The sequence below is a fragment of the Brachypodium distachyon genome, chromosome 4 (assembly GCF_000005505.3).
Source record: "Brachypodium distachyon strain Bd21 chromosome 4, Brachypodium_distachyon_v3.0, whole genome shotgun sequence".
Classification (NCBI taxonomy): domain Eukaryota; kingdom Viridiplantae; phylum Streptophyta; class Magnoliopsida; order Poales; family Poaceae; genus Brachypodium; species Brachypodium distachyon.
The window spans coordinates 48,167,189-48,186,063 of NC_016134.3; the positions used below are offsets into that span (position 1 = coordinate 48,167,189).

The 18,875-nt window shown below is 45.7% G+C and overlaps 3 protein-coding genes and 2 long non-coding RNA genes across 7 annotated transcripts; 3 read left to right on the forward strand and 2 right to left on the reverse strand.

Annotated features, from left to right (window-relative positions):
* Positions 1 to 2,952: 2,952 nt before the first annotated feature.
* Positions 2,953 to 4,596, reverse strand: LOC106866820. Its single transcript, XR_001407732.2, has 4 exons — positions 4,455 to 4,596; positions 4,206 to 4,332; positions 3,698 to 3,854; positions 2,953 to 3,607 (listed from the first exon to the last, which is right to left on the reverse strand). It is a non-coding gene; the product is annotated as an uncharacterized LOC106866820 (long non-coding RNA).
* Positions 3,323 to 6,652, forward strand: LOC100839462 (asparagine synthetase [glutamine-hydrolyzing]). 2 transcript variants are annotated; one of them, XM_003579011.3, is made up of 12 exons: positions 3,323 to 3,638; positions 3,750 to 3,845; positions 4,216 to 4,357; positions 4,480 to 4,670; positions 4,748 to 4,909; positions 4,994 to 5,074; positions 5,154 to 5,375; positions 5,444 to 5,578; positions 5,696 to 5,776; positions 5,862 to 5,948; positions 6,068 to 6,175; positions 6,270 to 6,652. In XM_003579011.3, exons 1-12 carry the CDS (start codon positions 3,420 to 3,422, stop codon positions 6,501 to 6,503), a joined length of 1,758 nt encoding a protein of 585 aa, XP_003579059.1. In that variant the 5' UTR covers positions 3,323 to 3,419; the 3' UTR covers positions 6,504 to 6,652. The 2 variants fall into 2 exon arrangements, with proteins under 2 accessions (XP_003579059.1, XP_024318928.1); XM_024463160.1 differs by having other exon boundaries at positions 3,388 to 3,607; positions 3,698 to 3,845.
* A 539-nt stretch (positions 6,653 to 7,191) lies between these two features.
* On the reverse strand, positions 7,192 to 10,041 carry LOC100839766 (swi5-dependent recombination DNA repair protein 1 homolog). 2 transcript variants are annotated; one of them, XM_024463161.1, is made up of 3 exons: positions 9,125 to 10,040; positions 7,785 to 7,849; positions 7,192 to 7,684 (listed from the first exon to the last, which is right to left on the reverse strand). In XM_024463161.1, exons 1-3 carry the CDS (start codon positions 9,953 to 9,955, stop codon positions 7,600 to 7,602), a joined length of 981 nt encoding a protein of 326 aa, XP_024318929.1. In that variant the 5' UTR covers positions 9,956 to 10,040; the 3' UTR covers positions 7,192 to 7,599. The 2 variants fall into 2 exon arrangements, with proteins under 2 accessions (XP_024318929.1, XP_024318930.1); XM_024463162.1 differs by lacking the exon at positions 7,785 to 7,849 and having other exon boundaries at positions 9,125 to 10,041.
* An 864-nt stretch (positions 10,042 to 10,905) lies between these two features.
* LOC100840069 (monothiol glutaredoxin-S12, chloroplastic) lies at positions 10,906 to 12,308 on the forward strand. Its single transcript, XM_003579012.4, has 2 exons — positions 10,906 to 11,354; positions 11,522 to 12,308. The coding sequence occupies exons 1-2, from the start codon at positions 10,974 to 10,976 to the stop codon at positions 12,029 to 12,031; spliced, it is 891 nt and encodes a 296-aa protein (XP_003579060.1). The 5' UTR covers positions 10,906 to 10,973; the 3' UTR covers positions 12,032 to 12,308.
* A 2,056-nt stretch (positions 12,309 to 14,364) lies between these two features.
* On the forward strand, positions 14,365 to 16,274 carry LOC106866821. Its single transcript, XR_001407733.2, has 2 exons — positions 14,365 to 14,735; positions 15,883 to 16,274. It is a non-coding gene; the product is annotated as an uncharacterized LOC106866821 (long non-coding RNA).
* The last annotated feature ends 2,601 nt before the right edge of the window (positions 16,275 to 18,875 follow it).

Sequence of the window (18,875 nt, forward strand, 5' to 3'; positions counted from 1 at the left end):
TGGATGGATGAGGACGCGACGAATCGGGACCGCGCGCCGCGCGGGCAGACACGACGACATGCAGTATGCAAAGAGATTATCCAGATTATACTCTTGTTGCATGCTGACGTGTGAGCTACTCCTCCGATCCAAAATTGTTGTCGAAATATTACATGTCGATACATTCTGTCGAAATATTACATGTCGATACATTCATATTTGGACAAACTTGAGACAAAAATTTAGGATCGGATGGAGTAATTTTTTTGTTTGTTTGTTTGTTTGTTTGTTTGTTGACATGAATGTATGTATGGGCAAGACGGCGACCCTAATGTTAATCGTCATCTAAACCAAGTTGCGTTCTGAGACGGGACAGGTACGAACTAGCTTGGACAAGGGCCATTAGAGTGTACATGACTAAGAACAGGTAATCGAGGAGGAGAAGACCGGTCCTCGAATTATCATAACTAGCAAAAAAACCGTGCGTTGCTACGGAAGAAAAGAAATTGAAAAACATGCTAACTTGAGTTTTTAAAAGTGGTGTCTTTTGCACGTAGCTACGTATTGAGAGCAACTTTAGCCGTTACCGAAATTTCTGATCGAAAAAATGTTAATTCAGTCTACCGAAAACACATTTTCTGATATAATTTCATATTTTATAATTTTTAGCCCATATGAAAATTATGTTAGCCCCGACGAGATGCTGCTCTTCCTTCGCTCCATCACGCATCTATGCGATACCATGCCACATAAATTGGGCATGTTTCAACCATCATCGATTAGTCACATTGTCAAGTCCAATCGGGTCAAAAAATAGATCCAGGAAAATGGTAAACCTAAAATCATATACGGAGGGGAATTAAATCAATGGAATTTTCAGAGCAGATCCATGTCCTAATAATATTTAGAAAGCATGGTTTGCATGTACCATCAATTAGGCCAAGATTTCAGAAAATAAAAAATAAATAGAGAAAAGCGTCGGTAGTAGCAGCACCAGAACGCCCGTTCGGGAGCAGCTGCTGCTGCGGCGTGACTGGAGGAAGGCGCCCGCGCTACCGCCATGCCCATCTCCGCCACCGTGCATTGGATCCGCAGCCGTGGCGCGCCGACGACCAGCTAAGGAGGTGCCCGACCGACCCGCCGAGGAGCGGGCACCGCGGAGGATCTTGACGACGCAGGCCGGACGAAGGAGCGGCACTGTTGTCTTCCCCACGCGGATCCTCGTCACTGGGATCTGGCGGTCAACGAGACCCGGGCGCTTCGCAACTGGCAGCGTGTCGTCCTACGCCTCCACCTAGTCGTCGAATGCCACCCGGCCTCTCTCGATCTTCTACAGCACTGCCGTCGCACCTCCGTCTTCAGACTGCAGCGCCGCTGCCGAGCTCCACCTACCTTGCTCGCGGCTCGCCCCGCCTCTGCCAGAACACACCGTCGATCTCCTCCACGGACTACAGCCACCCGTCCAAATAGATGAAGAGGGAAGGGGGCAGGGGCTCGGCGTCCTTGGTCCAGATCGGGAGCACCGGAGGAGCGAAGAGGGCAGGGGGCGCTGGGCCGCTAGATGCAGGTGTGCCCGCGCGTTGCTATGGGTCAACAAAATCACAAACTCTCCCCGGGCCACCGGAACACCACGTGTCTGGCGTACTCCTCGTTGGCCACGAGCTCCTTCCACGGGTAGCAGATCTCGGCCCCGCTGCTACAGACCATGGCGTCGAAGGCAACGGGGTCGACGCCGCAGGCCCTGAGCGTGTCCGCAGCCTCCGGGATCGTCATGCTGGTTGACGATCCCCGTCCGCCCGCCGGCGCCATCGCTGGCCGTCGACATGGCCAGATCTATGGCTTCCTTCAGCTGCTCGAGATCCGGCTTCCCGTCTCCCCCATAGCAGTCAACGGCGAGGACGAGCAGGCTCTGCCTTGTGCCAGGCGCGAAGCCCATGGGCCTGCTGGCGAAGTTCCCCCTGGGCGGGGCCTGCTTGTTAGAGGCCGGGCGGCGGCAGAGTCGGCGGCGTTGGGCTCGTGGGACGCATCCACGGAGATGCGGAGCGAGAGGCCGCGGAGGGAGTCCGAGAGGGAGTCATCGACGCCGGACCTCGAGCCCGCGGCGGCGGAGGAAGAAGGGAGGCGGAGCAGCGGTTGCTGCTGCTGGTTGTCGTCGCAGTAGGCGGCGACGTGGGAGAGGTAGAGGCGGCAGTGGTGCGGCCAGGAGAAGCGGTGGATCATGCAACGATGCTTGTCTTGATCTTGAGGAAAAGAAAATAACGGGCAGTGACATATTGCTTGTAATTTTAACGAAGTTAACCTATGATGGCGACCGTGACGACCGTACCATCACCACCAACTCCAATTTAATAGATAGTAATAAATAATAGATTTAGCAAAGAAAAACAGTTCAAACCCCAGACCGTGGCGCCCCTTGGCTAGGGCTTGTCTCCGCCTCTGGGTACGAACAAATATGCACCGTATATAGCTGGAGAGCATGTTAAAAACCCGAATTAAACGGCATCTAGTCTTGTGTCAACCTTAACGGAGTACAGAGGGTGAAACAAAATCGATGATCTATCAGATAGATCATCAAACAGACTCAGCTGGACTCGATCGATCGATCCAACAAACTCATCAAGAAGACAAGTTACCCAATGCAAGGACTGGGCACGTGGCAATGTATGAGGCCAAATAGCCAAGCCAAAGCTGCAGTGTCATGTAGCATAGCCGTGCGGTCAGTACTAGTGCACATGACTGAATGAACCGCCGCTCAGGCTCAGCTCATCCATGTCGACACTCCCATCCAATAATGCCGGACGCAGGTAAGGAGGGAGAGGACGACCAACACACAATAGCATATTCTCATAGGCATCCGGATCAACCAAGCAAGGATGATGCATCATCTGATTCTTTCCTCACATGTACATGAAGTATGTAGGAAAACTTGAATAGGTGCATGCAGGATGCTATACAAATTGATGACAACATATATGTGTCACAATCCACAATCATTCCTTCAGAATTTCAGATAAACAAACAGATATGCTTCTTCGAATGAAAATAAGGCCCATCGGGGGGAGATGGGTAAAAATAAATAAAATAATGTGTGGGGAGATGATGAGGTGTCAATCAGGATCAGATGAGTCATCACAAGATCCCAACAAAAAGAAAAGGAAAAGATTGAATAGAACACATACTACAATAACGTAGCCATGTGCAATTGCCATGCAACAAGCTCTGGCTGGTCTAGCGCGGTGACCAAGCAACCCGGCGCCCGCTACAGCTTAGCTAGCTCCTCACTCCGAGGCTCCCAAGCTCTTGGCAGGCTATAAATAGGACCCTCCTATGCCACTCTTCTCCATCAGCAACTCCACAACATTCAACACCAAAGCAAACACAGAGCGGCACAGAGCTCTTTCCTTGTTAGGCATTGCCTTGCTGCCGTCGATTCGGTCAAAATGTGCGGCATACTGGCGGTGCTGGGCTGCGCCGATGACACCCAGGGGAAGAGGGCACATGTCCTGGAGCTCTCGCGCAGGCTCAAGCACCGCGGCCCCGACTGGAGCGGCATGCACCAGGTCGACGACTGCTACCTCTCCCACCAGCGCCTCGCCATCATCGACCCCGCCTCCGGCGACCAGCCGCTCTACAACGAAGACAAGTCCGTCGCTGTCACCGTAAGTTTGACTGTTTTTGTTATATCACCTTTTCTGTTTGTTTGTCGTATATGTGTTACCTGGTTTGGTTGTGTGCTAAAGAAAGGAAGGGGGCTCTTTTCTTTCTTGCAGGTGAACGGGGAGATCTATAACCATGAAGAGCTCCGGGAGCAGCTCTCTTCCCACACCTTCAGGACCGGCAGCGACTGTGAGGTCATCGCACACCTGGTCAGTCACCTACATAAAAGGACTTTCAAATGTTAACTATCACCATCCTCCTCAATAACAAACAAGTACTGGTCATGATATCATTCAGATTTGGTATGCCAAGTTGTGAAACACTAACAATCTATAATTGGACTATCACTATCACAATGTCAAAAAAAAAAAGAACTTTGGATGTGGTAAATACAGGGACAACACTAGCATGACTTTTGCTGTATATGTCCTGCCTTCATGAGGAATTGCAGTAAATAAAGAAACTGATAACAAAACTGTGTCACGCCACCAGTTGAATGAGAAACACAAGACAAATAACCAAACTGGAAATATATGTGCTTAATCAGTGGATGTATAACTTCCTTTTACCATTGTATAGTACGAGGAGCACGGAGAGAATTTCGTTGACATGCTGGATGGTGTCTTCTCCTTCGTCTTGTTCGACACACGCGATCGTAGCTTCATCGCTGCTCGTGACGCTATTGGTGTCACCCCCCTGTACATTGGTTGGGGAATTGACGGTAATCCAATGTTAATTTTCTAATCAATAATGCTTCCATAAACAAACCAGGTTTACCCGCAAAACCCCCCAAAAAAAACAAGGTTCTGTCAACACACCAGCTCATGTCCTTGAAATTGGCAGGGTCGGTGTGGATATCATCAGAGATGAAGGGGCTAAACGATGATTGCGAGCATTTTGAGATCTTCCCTCCTGGCCATCTCTACTCCAGCAAGAAGGGAGGCTTCAAGAGATGGTACAACCCTCCTTGGTTCTCCGAGGCCATTCCTTCAGTGCCCTATGATCCACTCACTCTCAGGAAGGCATTTGAAAAGGTACGAGAAGTGTCTGAATATCGAAAAGTTAACCCAGTTTCAGAGCCCACCATGTCCTAATCGTGATCTTCTTTCAGGCGGTCATCAAGAGGCTTATGACTGACGTTCCATTCGGTGTTCTGCTCTCTGGTGGCCTTGACTCGTCGTTGGTCGCAGCAGTCGCAGTTCGTCACTTGGCAGGGACAAAGGCTGCAAAGCGCTGGGGGACTAAACTCCACTCCTTTTGTGTTGGCCTTGAGGTTTGGAAAGAAGTGAATTGAACAGACAATTGGGTTAAACTTCGGGCACCATTACCAACTACTTACTACAATACTGTTGTGCAGGGATCACCTGATTTGAAGGCTGCAAGGGAGGTTGCTGACTGCCTGGGCACCATGCACCATGAGTTTCACTTCAGTGTTCAGGTACCAAAATCTGAGCAGCCCCGTACTTCATCTGTTGACAATACCAGACTACTGGTACTAATAGCACAAAGCATTCCAGGATGGCATTGATGCAATTGAAGATGTGATATATCATACTGAAACATATGATGTGACGACGATCAGGGCAAGCACGCCAATGTTTCTGATGTCACGCAAGATCAAGTCGCTTGGGGTCAAAATGGTCATCTCTGGTGAGGGCTCGGATGAGATCTTCGGAGGGTACCTCTACTTCCACAAGGCCCCCAACAAGGAGGAGCTCCACCGTGAAACCTGTCACAAGGTGAACGAAATAGAAATGTTCAGAAAAGCAGTAGATTCAGAAACCCTGACACAATTATCATTCTGTAGATCAAAGCTCTGCACCAGTATGATTGCTTGAGGGCCAACAAGGCAACTTCTGCATGGGGCCTTGAAGCACGTGTTCCGTTCTTGGACAAGGAGTTTATCAATGAGGCAATGAGCATAGATCCAGAGTGGAAAATGGTATGCTCAAGCTCGAATACCTCACAAATCTAGGAACTTGAGAAAGGCGTTACTGTATTGGTTTTAAATACCTTCCTAGTTTCTACTTTTAAACAATTACCATTTCCGATCTTACAGATCCGGCCTGATCTTGGAAGAATTGAGAAGTGGGTGCTGAGGAAAGCATTTGATGACGAGGAGCAGCCTTTCCTGCCAAAGGTAATATTTTAGTTGAAATTTCTGCTACATTCACATGTTATAAGAGCAAGTGGAGTTAACAGTTTCTGTTGCGTTACAACCGCAGCATATTCTGTACAGGCAGAAAGAGCAGTTCAGTGATGGTGTTGGCTATAGCTGGATTGATGGCCTAAAGGCTCACGCAGAATCGAATGTAAATAGCTGCTGCTTCTCATGTTCAGACACACTAGTGTTTATCCTCAAAATTAAGGCCACATATAAAAAAATTCTATAAATGATGTGATTGCAATCTATATGAAATTACTAATGCAGGTGACTGATAAGATGATGTCAAATGCAAAGTTCATCTACCCACACAACACCCCGACAACAAAAGAAGCCTACTATTACAGGATGATCTTTGAGAGGTTCTTCCCCCAGGCAAGTAAATGAAACAGCATGAACTTGAAACAGAAAACTCACATCACCGTAGGAACCGCTAGGTTGATAAGTGTGCCTGTTGCTCTTGTACCAGAACTCGGCGATCCTGACGGTGCCAGGCGGACCAAGCGTGGCATGCAGCACAGCGAAGGCGGTAGAATGGGATGCTCAGTGGTCTGGGAACTTGGATCCCTCAGGGAGAGCAGCACTTGGAGTCCATCTCTCCGCCTATGAACTGGAGCATCTCCCAGCCACCGTTGCTGCGGTAACCAGCAAGAAGCCGAGGATGCTCAAGGCCGTGGCACCTGGTGTCGCCATTGAGAGCTGATGGTTCCCTGTACTGCTTACCATATCTGATAACAAATAAGATGCACCTGGTGTGTCATTAGACTGAAGTGACCTAATGCTTGAGTGAAGTTATATGTATTAATGTTTCTGTTGTTCATATGAAACTAGAGATTCAGTTGAATTTGCTAATGCTTTTCTTGCAATTCTCCCCTACTCAAACCCAAATATATGCATGATCGTTAGTATTTGACTTAAAAGGAAAAATCTAATTAACTGATATTAACATTTGTTGATGTAGTCCACAGTTCAAACATTGGCTACAAAAGAGGATCAAGATTGATAAAATGGGAGGTTTTCATTTTTAGAAAGCAGAGGCCGCATGAACTGCAACATGAGCAGTCTATCACAGTTTGGATAAAAATATCACCAAGAAAATTGAACCAATGAGATTGGCCTCTTATATTGGACCCTTGTTCAAAACCAACAATCTAATCTCTCTAGAACGCAGCATAAGCCAAATTTTGGAATGACAAAGTTCCCCGGATTCTGCGGGAAGAATCGACCTGTTTCATACTAATTTCATGCATTCTTAACAGACCTTTCGGGGCGTTGATTGGGGAAGAGAATGGCATCCTTTTCTGAAAAATGAAACAGCACTGTGGCAAGATATCCGATCAAGATGGCAGGTTAAAAATTGGCAGAAGAAAATCACACCAACTGCGACAAAGTTTAACCAACAGTCAATTCTTTATACCCAGGCAACAATTTGCCAACAATAGCAACTCAGCTTGTACATTAAGTCAATAACCAAGTTACCGGTATAAACATCATCTACACCACCCATCAAATGGACCAAACCCAAACCTAATGCAACATTACCTAACACCAGCATTTAGACGACATTGCGAAAGTTCATCTCGGAACATGGAATTATTGCAGGTTCCAGCTTCAGATACCATGGATAATAGCCTAACAGGAATCATAATTATCGAATAGGGACCAATGAAGACATCAACAGATGAAGAGGATAGCATAAACTTAATGAGTTTGCTGGGTTTGTTAATCCCAAAGTAATGAAAATAGCGTCATTATGTGATTCCTTGCTTCATGCCTTCATTTCCCTTTCAAAGCCACCTTCAGGGCTGACTTAAGGTACTTGTACTTGGTAACAGAAATGCAGCTGCAGTTCGGCCTCCTGGTGCTGGTTCAGAGCTTCTTGGTCTGCAAATGCTCAGGTTAATATATTTCCTTAGCACCTAAATACATCAATTAATGGCTTGTGCAAAAGAGCACCCTAATGGCAGAGAATTAATCAGGCTACCTTTTCAGCATTTCAGTGGCACCATCTGGTTCCTTCACCAGATCTCCACTGATAGCGATGTTTCCCTAGAGTACACATGCATCATGCAAAGTCTTAGAGAAAAAAGTATGCATCCTCAACAGAATGTATTTTATCCACTTGCCATTAGTAACAATGGCTGCTAATACACTTGGTGTTATTACTAATATTTTAATATTTAGATTAACCATAAAGTTTATGTTCAAGAACTATCACTAGTTTGCACATGAGGCAGCTATAATATCAATGGCCAAGCTGATGATAACTGCCAAGTACAACTAAACTAACTAATTTATTTTCGCCTACAAACTGTGCGGCCACCATATTCTATTGGGAGACAAATGCTGCCAGTGACAGCACAATGCAGAAAATTTCCCCTTCCATCTACAACATAAAACAATCCCTTTTCCGCTAAGAGAGTAAACCATCCATTCCCGCCTCAGCCACATAATAAAATAATCTAAAAAAACTAAAACTTTGTGAAAGCTTCCAGGAACAGTTATTCAAGATTAGATAATGCAAGTGTACAGATGAGTGGTTCTTCAAAGTAACAATTTCAAACTGAAAGCACGCAAATTTATAGGATCTTCTGCTTGGTGTAACAGAAGAAGCTATACTGAACTCTGTTCCGCATGATAAGTTGATAACATAATCAACCAAAACAAATTATTTCATGGTTCAAGACAAGAAACAGCAGATAAGTGTGTCTGATATGGCCCAACTTTCGACCCAACCATTGTCATAATCTATGTGACTTTTATCTTCCTCTTCCTAATCACTCAAATGCAGAGGATGACGACACTAAAAACATGTACTGACACAAGCACAGCCCTTGAAGTAAGGTACTCCCTCCGATCCATATTAATTGTCTCAAATTTGTCCAAATATGGATGTATCTATACTTAAAAACCGTCTACACACATGTAATATTTCGACAGTTAATATGGATCGGAGGGAGTAACAACTTACAAACATATGATGTATGGCAAAATTAAATTATCCCAGGAATGGCTGAACTACGCATGCCTCTAAGTATGCGTGAGGGCTCAAATATCTGCCCTGCCAGTAAACATGCACAAGGTATCACCTAATACAAGCAATCTATCACCTAATAACCATCAGTATCCACATTACCAGCATCACATCATGCACAAATGTCATACCGAGGATAGAATGCATGATTGAGCATCGCTAGTGTACTTTCCAATCACTAGAAGCATGATGCATTCTCGTAAAAACGCAGGCTTTTCAAGGCATGAACCCTCTAAATAGCTAAACTAAGCAGTAAACATACTAGGGGGTGATGAATGACGATTACTCACTTGCGAAGCAGCAGCTTTTCTCTCCTTCTCCCTGTCTCGCGTGATCTTGGCGACAAGGCCGGCCCTCCTCTTGCCCTTGGCGAGGGTCTCGGGTTCAGTGACCAAGGAGACCTTCTTGTTCTGGACCTTCCAGCTTAAGCCCCGGATGTGCAGCACCTTGGAGCCCTTCCAGCCCTCGGTGCTGCTGTCGATGACGGTGACATCCGTCTTGGAGTTCCTCTCCACGGTGCCGTTGGCAGCGGCGGCAAGGGCAGCATCCCTCTCGGCGCGGCGGCGCTTCCTGCCCTTGGTCTTGGTTTCCTTCTTGTTTTTGTTTTCCTTGGTGCTGCTGCGGGGGGTCTTGTCGTCGCCCTCGTCGTCGGAGCAAGGGCGGGGCCGGGACTGCTTGCGGAAGGGCTTGAGGAGGCGGGTGGATCGCGGGGCGGAGGGGACGGCGAAGGCGAAGATGTCGGAGACGACGCCGGAGAGCGGCGGCGGCGGCGGCGTGGGGGGTTGCTGGGGTAGAGCGGGCTTGTCGGTGTTGGTGGCGGCGCTAGGGTTTGGGCGGGTGGGGGTGGTGCGGGTAGGGTTGGGCTTGGGAGGCGGGGCCTGAGGGGTGGCGGCGGGGGTTGGCGGCGGCGGGAGAGGAGCGGCAGGAGGAGGATGGGGAGCGGCGGCGGCGGCGGCGGGCTGAGCCGGGGATCGGGATCCGCCGTACAGGAGGTCGTCGATCTGGAGGTCTTTGGGGAAGGAGAGGCCGCCCTTGGCGTGGAGGCGGTGCAGCCATGACGGCGTGCCGGCGCCGCCGCTGCTGCTGGCGACGATGGAGAGCACCCAGCTGCAGCACGGCATCCTTGGTCGCCGCCGGTCCCCCAGATCGGGTCAGATCAAATCAGCATCGGGGAGATGGTTCTGGAACACTAAAGTAGCGGACGTCCGGTCCATAGTATTAATGGCCCGATATCGCGCGATTTATCGGCGCGCGATTTATCGGACCATATGCTACTGCATTTTCCATTTATTCGACATTGCACGGTACATCCGACGGTACGGTAGTACTACATTTTTCTTTATTTGATAACTTGTGATCGGTCTATGTGTCGATGTTAAGTGATATCGATACTTCAGAAGATATGCAACCACAACTGTTCATGTGGAATGATTTGATATGAAAACATGTCTGATCGAGAAAGATAATCAGATTGATATCTTGATGACTAAACTGAACAATTTTACAAGTTACCATTCTAATATGGGATAGCTAGCACATAAATATATTATGGAAAGTGTGTGGTCAACCTACAAGCAACCAAGATCTTGACTAGAGAAAATCCACAATCCAACAGAATCTATGACCAAGATGTCAGTAGTAAAACCCCAATAAAACCCTGTTCAGAATTGGTATAAACTATAGAAGGATTTAAGATCTCTTCGAAACATGGCCCAAGGATTTTGCAACATGTGCCGAGAAAAAGAAGGAGAGGAAGAGAAAATTCCTTTTTTCTTCTTCTTTCGAGTAAAGGAAATGACAGAGCAGGGGATAATGGGTGGGCCTCTTTTATTTCTCATTTACGGGCCGGGCCTCATATAACTTTTTTACGTAGGGCCGTGGGCCCACTTCTTGAAGAATATTCCGATTTGGCCAACATGTGCCGCCGAGGAAACAAAAAGAGAGAAGAGAGAATATTCCGAATTGTTTGAAACCGCAGAGCAGATGGGAATGGTCCGTAGGCCTATTTCGTTTAGGGGCCGTGGTCCTCTTTCGTTTATGGGCCGTCTAAGCCCACTTCACGAAGAATATCGTCATCTTCGTCTCCACACAGAGACACAGCCTCACCCTCCTTCTCCGGCTCACCTCCCCTTTGCCACCATGGCCTTCTCCATGGCTACCGCCGCCTCCTCCGCCGCCGCAGCCTCCCTCCGCCGCCTCCCCGCGCCGGCCTCCTCCTCCTGCTCCTCCCGCGGAGGAGTCCGCTTCCCTCCCGCGCTCCTCCTCCGGCCCCGCAGCTGGCGCGTTGTCTCATCCGTCTCCGCCGCCCTAAGCAAGCTCTCGGAGGCGGCCCCCGTGCCCATCCCGCAGGAGCCCGCCGAGGCCTTGCCCGGCGAGGACGCGCTGCCCGCCAGGCCAGGGGTCTACGGCGTCTTCGACCCCGCCGGGGACCTGCAGTTCCTCGGGATCTCCCGCAACGTCCGCGCCAGCGTCGAGGGCCACCGCCGGAAGGTTCCCGCCGACCTCTGCGCCTCCGTCAAGGTATATATACATAGATACACAACACGCATCACCGTCCGGTTCCCAATTACACCATCCTTGAATAACGAGCACGATTGCAGACTGCAGCGAGGCTCACGAATCTTGACATTCCTTGCTTCAGCAGCATGCTGCTTGAGGATTTGATCCGACCCTTTTGATTTGCGCAGGTTGCGGTGCCAGAGGAGGAGGCACCGGATAAAAGCGTCCTGACGAACGCCTGGAAATCATGGATGGAAGAGTACATAGCGGCCACCGGCAAGGCGCCGCCGGGGAACGTCGCGGGCAACCACACCTGGGTCGGTGCTCCTCCGCAGAGGCCCGCCGACTTGCGGCTGACGCCCGGTCGCCACGTCCAGCTAACCGTGCCGCTCGAGCAGCTGATCGACCGGCTAGTGAAGGAGAACAAGGTGGTGGCCTTCATCAAAGGGTCGAGGAGCGCTCCGCAGTGCGGGTTCTCGCAGAGGGTGGTGGGCATCCTGGAGGCGCACGGAGTGGATTTCGCGTCCGTAGATATTCTCGACGAGGAGCACAACCATGGCTTGAGGGAGACCCTCAAGACCTACAGCAACTGGCCGACCTTCCCACAGGTTTTTGTTGGAGGGGAGCTCGTGGGCGGGTGCGATATTATTTCATCCATGGCTGAAAATGGGGAGCTTGCTGCCTTATTTCAGAAGTAGCATTGCTCACCTTGGAGTTCAAGTTGTGTGTGTTGTTCACGTGGTGCAAAATACAAGCTTATCTCCTGTTATTATCACTTGTCTATTCTGCAGTAATACTTAGCTTCTCCTAAGATAAGGCAGTGCTATACTGCGAAACTTACTGGTTATTGTTGAGAGACGCCTTAGCAAAGCTAGATGGTCCTGTGTATTTTTGTGGTCATTTCGGATCTTGCACATGAATAAAACGTGAGATGTATGAGCTGCATAAAGTGTGAAATTAGTGTGAAGATAATTACTCTACTTTTTAATTGATGAACTGAATTTTGAGGTTCAACTCAGAAAAGTAAAATTATGGTTGAAACTTGAAGTATTATTTTACCTTCACAATGCAAACCATCTGATAACAGAAATATTTCCTGTTGCATCCATATTTCCTTTTTTTCTGTCAAATGAGAAAATAAATAAATGCTATTCACACTTCAAGTTTTCAGTTTCTTTCTTCTGTTATTGTTCTCAAGAGTGTTCACAAGGTTACCAAAGTGCTTGGATCGGAACAATGATTTTCTGTTGCTGAACTTTACTATTGGAAAGAAATTAGCATGTTTTCCTGTACCATACTGCCATATGTTGGTTGGTTTTATCAATTGTTGTCGAGCTCTACCTGAACCAAGCATAGCATGTAAGGAGCTCTCCTAGCTCAACACCTGGTGCATGTTATCTAAACAGTGAGGGGGAGATTTTTCATTGAGATCTGCAGGCAAGAGTGTATTGGAGGCAATCTCTTCTTAGCTTGTTCCAGGATCAGGGTGAATAACGTCTCAACATATTTCCTCTTGATTCAGTTCTGCATAGAGGAAATTAAGGAAATACGTTATCTTACCCTGTTCGAACTTAATCTGAATTGTTCTTCTGTTGCCATTTTACAGAAGCTGCAGCTTATGGGTATGCATTCTTTTCTGCATTTCTGAAGATTGGTTTTTGCAGCAGAAGCTAATGCACATTTGGTGCTTTTATGGGTCATGAGATTGATGGATCCATGGTCATCCATAATGACCAGGTAACTCTGAATGTGTTGTTACATCAGAACGGCAAGGGATGTGTGAGGGGACAAGGACTAGCAGCCTGTACTGAGTGCCTTATGTTGTGCCTTTTGCACTTGTTGGGAACTAATGGTTTTAGGGTCCTTTAGGCTAATCCTCGCAGGTCTTTACTTAGTAAACATGCCACATGGATTTGGTCTTTCTTTTTTACGAATGTCTCTGGTGATGTTAGATTTATCGTTACTTCAGGACTATTACCTTTATAACTTTTCTGAATCTCTAGAATCATTTACGATTTTACCTCATCTGAATGTTCAAGGTATAAGTGAGATGCATATAGTTGCACCATATTAACCATACGTTCAGCAGTGGACTATGCATCGCTCAGAACAAAATACACACCGTTTCTTTAATTGCTTATGTGGGGTTTTGCTTGCTTTCTAGTTTCTACATGAACAACCTATAAGTTAGACTGTGTTCTACCGACAGAAAAATCAACATGGAGGGGGGTGGGGTGCATGGGAGAAGTGAAGAAGGATCCATGTTTCTATAGGTGGCTAGATGGTTAGGGATTGGTCAGTGAGGAGTACTGAATGGATTCATAACAGACCGAATGTGTTCTTCTTCCAGCCTAGGAGCTGGATCTTTTCTTGTGCCTACATGCAACTCGCATGTGCTCATCATAGTTTTGTTGTATCCACTAGGAGATGTATAGAGGAGCAGGTGTTGATTATGAAGTCATCTTCTTTAGTTCCAGAAACGGTTATGAAGTCATCTTCTTTTGTTCCACAAACGGTAAATCCTATAGAAAACAGCAAATGCCATGGCTATCCTGAACTGATACTTGTTACCTTCCTGCTGCTGCCATCCTGGTCGACATGGCATATCAATAATCATATGTTAATTGTCAATTCAACTAATTTGTATTGCTGATTTAATCTCGCAGATAGTTTCGCACTTTCATGTACTTGGCAAATTTGAAATCCAGTTGAGGAGGAGCTATATAAAGTTTGTTAACTGTATCCATCTAACCGTTTATTTATTAGTTGCCGACTTCTTCATGTTCCCATCCCATCTGTAGACTAATACTGTAGTGCTATTTGATGCATATCTGTTTCATTGGACATTAGTTTTCTTCTTTTCAAACAGCTAGCTATGGCATGTACCTTTTTGGAGTAAGATTTGATTTGATAGTTGATACTGACAGTGATGGCTAAACCCTAAAACTACAACTCGCACACGCACACTCACATGGACCTGTCGCTTTCTGATCTTTTACTTAAAGTGTCTGGTTATACTTAGGTAGTTAGGTTTAGCATATCTTCATGTAATTTTTACAGACCCATACCTTTTCTGAATCTTGAGAGATGCTTACATTGTGTGGCATACACTACCTGTGATCGATGTTATTGCATCATACTTACCATACATGTAGTTTATCTTTCCTCTGATAGTTGCTAGGTTAAGAACCTGTGGAGAAAATACGGTTTACTAAACATTCCTCAAAACTAGCTTTGCACACTGTTCAATTGATCGTGTTGTTACAGGGTTTGTCTGTTTGCTTCTTGTTTTGCCACATGAGCAAATTTAGGTTAGATCCCTCCAGGAGATGTAATGCATAATCACAGAAAGAGTAACTACAAACACATGAAGCCAAGAGGAGGTATTCAAGAAGGAAGAAGGTATTTATTGCTCAAAAGTAATTTTTTTACTACCAGAGATGGATTGGTCATTCTGGAATAGGCTATGGTGTCCGCGAGGGATCAATAGTCCGGTCTTATTCTATCCTAGGAGCTTGATGCTTTCTTGTCCTTACGAACACATCTTGTACATCTTCTCCACATTTTCGCCGTGTCTATTAGAAATACATAGAGGTAGTTAATTTATGAAACCATCTAGTAGTTTCGTACACAACTGGCAATTCCTCCATGAAGCATCCCTTGTCCGTGCCTATTTCGAGTTTATGGTTTTGTTTGCTTTCCTGCTACGGCAATCTTTGTTCGACATGGACATATCGATGATCCAAGATGATACATGCCAACCCGTGTGGTTAAAAATTTCCTAGGCTGGACTATTCAAGTTAGCTCTTATGTGCGTGCACAAGGTTGCATCTGATTGAGGAAGGGCTATAGAAAGTTTGTTGATTGTATCCATCTAACCGGTTTTCAGTTGTCGATTCTTATTTTCTGTCCCATCTGTGAATAGAGGTAGTACTGTAGTTGCTATTAGCGACGCATGTGTTTCACTTTCATTGGGAAATTAATTTTTTCTTTGAAGTAGCTTAGGTAGCACGTACGTCTTGGAGTGAGACCTGATATTGATACTGACGGTTATGACAACATAGTAACATATTAGGAGAAAACTGCATGCCTAGAAAGCGACTTTTACTTGGCTTGCTTATATGGCACGCACACAAATAACATTTTACATGCATTTGTGACTTTTGGTTCTTCTATTTGATTTCTCTAGTGATGCTTATGCTTTGGTTTATCATAACTTGTATTTCTGTGAGAAGCGTCTACACTGATGATATGTCCAGGATATTACTGTACTCCCTCCGATCCTAAATTGTTGTCGAAATATTACATGTACCTACACACTTTCTAAGAATAGATACATCCATATTTGGACAAATTTGAGACAAGAATTTAGGATCAGAGGTAGTAGGTTCTAAAACCTGTGCGGATCTGTGATGGGAAATAATTACATCGTACCATCCGTGTAGATTTCATTTTCCTTCAAAACCTGCTAGGTCAATGATACGTGGGGGAAATAAGCTGGGCGCCAAATAAGCTTGACTAAATTTTTATTCAATTCTGTTTTTTGCAGGGTTGCATATGGAGAAACTTCGGTTCGGATCATTCTGAGGTGATATGTATGTGCATCGGCCTTCAAAGAAAGGAGCAACGTGAAGCACATAAACCTCACACCAAGAGTCAAGAGAAGGTATTATTCCACAAAAGGAACCACAGCAATTGCCAATTTAGATAGGTTCCTTTCCACTCCAGTGAAGGATTGGTCGGCCTGGAAAAGAACCAATTGTTGAGCAAAGAATATATCCTGTGCTTACACACACGTCTTCCTGTCCATCTTTTAGGCGAAGATGGCCTGGTTAACGAAACCATGCTGTTCCTTGCATACAAACAGCGAATCCTCCTATCCTGAATTCCATGGATTCAATTTCTGTGCATATATATATATATCCTGAATTCTCACGGTCTCTTCGTCGCTTCCGTGCTGCTGTTGCTGTGATCTTTTTTTCCGATCGATCTGGGCATATGGACGATGTTTCTGTTATACATGTCAAACTTATTGATTACTATGAATTAACTACTTGTGCAAAGTTTCTGCCGAACCCTATTGAGGAGTTGCTATGGAAATATCTAAGGAAGCATTTATTGAGCTGTTGCCGACTAGCTTGTTCAAATTGGACTACTAGCTAGCGGCTAGTGCTTTAGAGGCATGTGTTGTTTGTTCATGGGAGTAGTTTCTAGCTTAGCATGTACTGTTTAGATTGATATGCATGATAGTGACGGTTGGTTAGCATTGCAAACAAGAGTTTCTTGGCTAGCTGCCTAACCAGTCAGTACTAAGTACACGTCCCCCTTTCCTTTATTACTTATTTATCTAAGGCTGATGCACAAGGTCAATTTGGCCCTTGCACAAGGGAGAGTGCTTCGGTGAAGGACGACCAATGCCGTAAGAGCCGCTGGCAGGTGGGGTCTGTGCCAGCGGCTCTTACGGCACCGATTGTATGTCACCGAAGCCGCACCCATGCTCAAGAGGTCAACCTTACATATGTCAAATTTTCATTCTGTGAGACTAGCCTTAGGAACCAATGGCCTTTCGACAAAGAAGAGATAGGAAGAGAGACCAATAATAAGCTTCCAAAGAAGATGGGGAAGAAGAAACCTAGTAGCTAGCTATAGATTGTGATACACATACATAGATACAACATTTGTCCAGAGTATATATGTGGAGTTGGATGGAGTTGCATATGCACCCTACATTGTTACAAGTGACTAGTCTATGTAGTGTACGCATGTATATGTGGTTGGTCTCATCTTGTCATTGTATGTATGTATCAATGTATACATCGGAAGATGCCTCAGGAATCGAATACACTTGTGGACCTAGCAAGCTAACAACCTTTTTGGAAGCACTCTTTGTAAATATGTAAGGAGGAAATCTGGCGATGTGGTGATAACATTTGGTAGGGACGCATGTGGAGTTGCATACATTGCATGTGTATGTGGTTCACATCCTACGCACCACTTTGCATGCTAGCTATTAGTTCTTGGTGTAGCATTGCCACACATACTATTAGACTATCAGAGAAGTTGTATACATGTAGTTGCAGTATGGGAAGGTTGTATATAGAGGTGCTGAAATCCATGGCGACTGAGACCACAAATCAAATTAAACTTGATATATACATTTGGTCATAACTAATTTGTGGTAGTATACGTGTAGCCAAGCTAGCTTCTAACTAATTGTCGGTTGTATTCCCTTCAAAATTTAATTGCGAGTTTATTTATTTTAGATAAATGCGCAACACGTAGCTAAGAGATCCCTGAAAATCTGTTGGCGTATCACACTCCCATTCTTGAGTTTTGCTCCCACGTACTCCCTCTTCTTATATCAAGTGTCGCAATTTTGTCTGGATACACACTAAATGTGTCCAGCAAATTGCGACTCTTCATCTTAGATACCCAACACAATGTTTAGGACAATGCAATATAAATTTGAATCGGGCGTCTAAAAGCTTGTGGTGTGGCTAAGAGGTCCCCAAAGGTGGTTTCTCACGTCCATCTAAAAAAAGCTTGTTGGTAGCTAAGAGGTTCCAAAAGGTGGTCTCTCATGCACCGATCCAAACGCTTGCGCACATATTATTCTCAAAACACGATGCAGATGTAAAGAAAACCCGATAAAGTCTACGAACAATATCACTGCCGATGGCTGATGCTGCCAAGCACCATTCAAGATCGAACTAAAACCACAATCTACATTCATAAAACACACGTACACCGAATTCAAATCTGAAAAGTATCATCTCATGACAAACGGACGTACAACATATTAATACCCCTTCAACTATACGATACAACTTTTCAAATACTCTTTTGTTTCTCAACCATTTGCGTTGTGTTTTGAGGTGAACAAGGACAGACAATGCAAGGTCTAAAAGCAATGGTCGAGATGGACGGTAGAGATGCCTTGTCATCACTTGCCTGGATACACATGCACCATACAAAGAAACCAAAACCAAATCAATCTTTTTTTTCCTTGAAAAAATAAATTGAATTTCGAATTGAATCTACTCCCTCCGATACTAAATTCTTGTCATTGGTTTAGTACAGTCCGTGTAGCCGAAAAGTTTGTTCCTAGGTGTTTTGTCCGTGCCAGAGAGGAAAAAAAGCAAAGAAAGAAGGAGGCAATTTTAATGGGAGGGTTTATAAATAGCACCCAACCCCCAAAGGTGGTTTCTCACGTCCATCTAAAAAAAGTTTGTTGGTAGCTAAGAGGTCCCAAAAGGTGGTCTCTCATGCACCGATCCAAACGCTTGCGCACATATTATTCTCAAAACACGACGCGGACGTAAAGAAAACCCCGATAAAACCTACGAATAATACCACCCCCCGTGGCTGATGCTGCCAAGCACCGTCCAAGATCGAACTAAAACCGGAATCTACAGAGTACATTCATAAAACACACGTACACCGAATTCAAATAAAAAATATCATCTCATGACAAACGGACGTACAACGTATTAATACCCCTTCAACACCGGCAAATGTACAATACAACTTTTCGAATACTCA

What these genes read in the sequence shown, in the direction of transcription:
- LOC100839462 (XM_024463160.1), top strand. Translation starts at nt 3,420, where the DNA reads ATGTGCGGCATACTGGCGGTGCTGGGCTGCGCCGATGACACCCAGGGG. An exon ending in AGTTTCACTTCAGTGTTCAG is followed by an intron (nt 5,075 to 5,153) that starts GTACCAAAATCT and finishes AAAGCATTCCAG; the next exon opens with GATGGCATTGATGCAATTGA. An exon ending in TAGATCCAGAGTGGAAAATG is followed by an intron (nt 5,579 to 5,695) that starts GTATGCTCAAGC and finishes CCGATCTTACAG; the next exon opens with ATCCGGCCTGATCTTGGAAG.
- LOC100839766 (XM_024463161.1), bottom strand. Translation starts at nt 9,955, where the DNA reads ATGCCGTGCTGCAGCTGGGTGCTCTCCATCGTCGCCAGCAGCAGCGGC. An exon ending in GAAAAGCTGCTGCTTCGCAA is followed by an intron (nt 7,850 to 9,124) that starts GTGAGTAATCGT and finishes TGTGTACTCTAG; the next exon opens with GGAAACATCGCTATCAGTGG. An exon ending in GCCACTGAAATGCTGAAAAG is followed by an intron (nt 7,685 to 7,784) that starts GTAGCCTGATTA and finishes GAGCATTTGCAG; the next exon opens with ACCAAGAAGCTCTGAACCAG.
- LOC100840069 (XM_003579012.4), top strand. Translation starts at nt 10,974, where the DNA reads ATGGCCTTCTCCATGGCTACCGCCGCCTCCTCCGCCGCCGCAGCCTCC. An exon ending in ACCTCTGCGCCTCCGTCAAG is followed by an intron (nt 11,355 to 11,521) that starts GTATATATACAT and finishes TGATTTGCGCAG; the next exon opens with GTTGCGGTGCCAGAGGAGGA.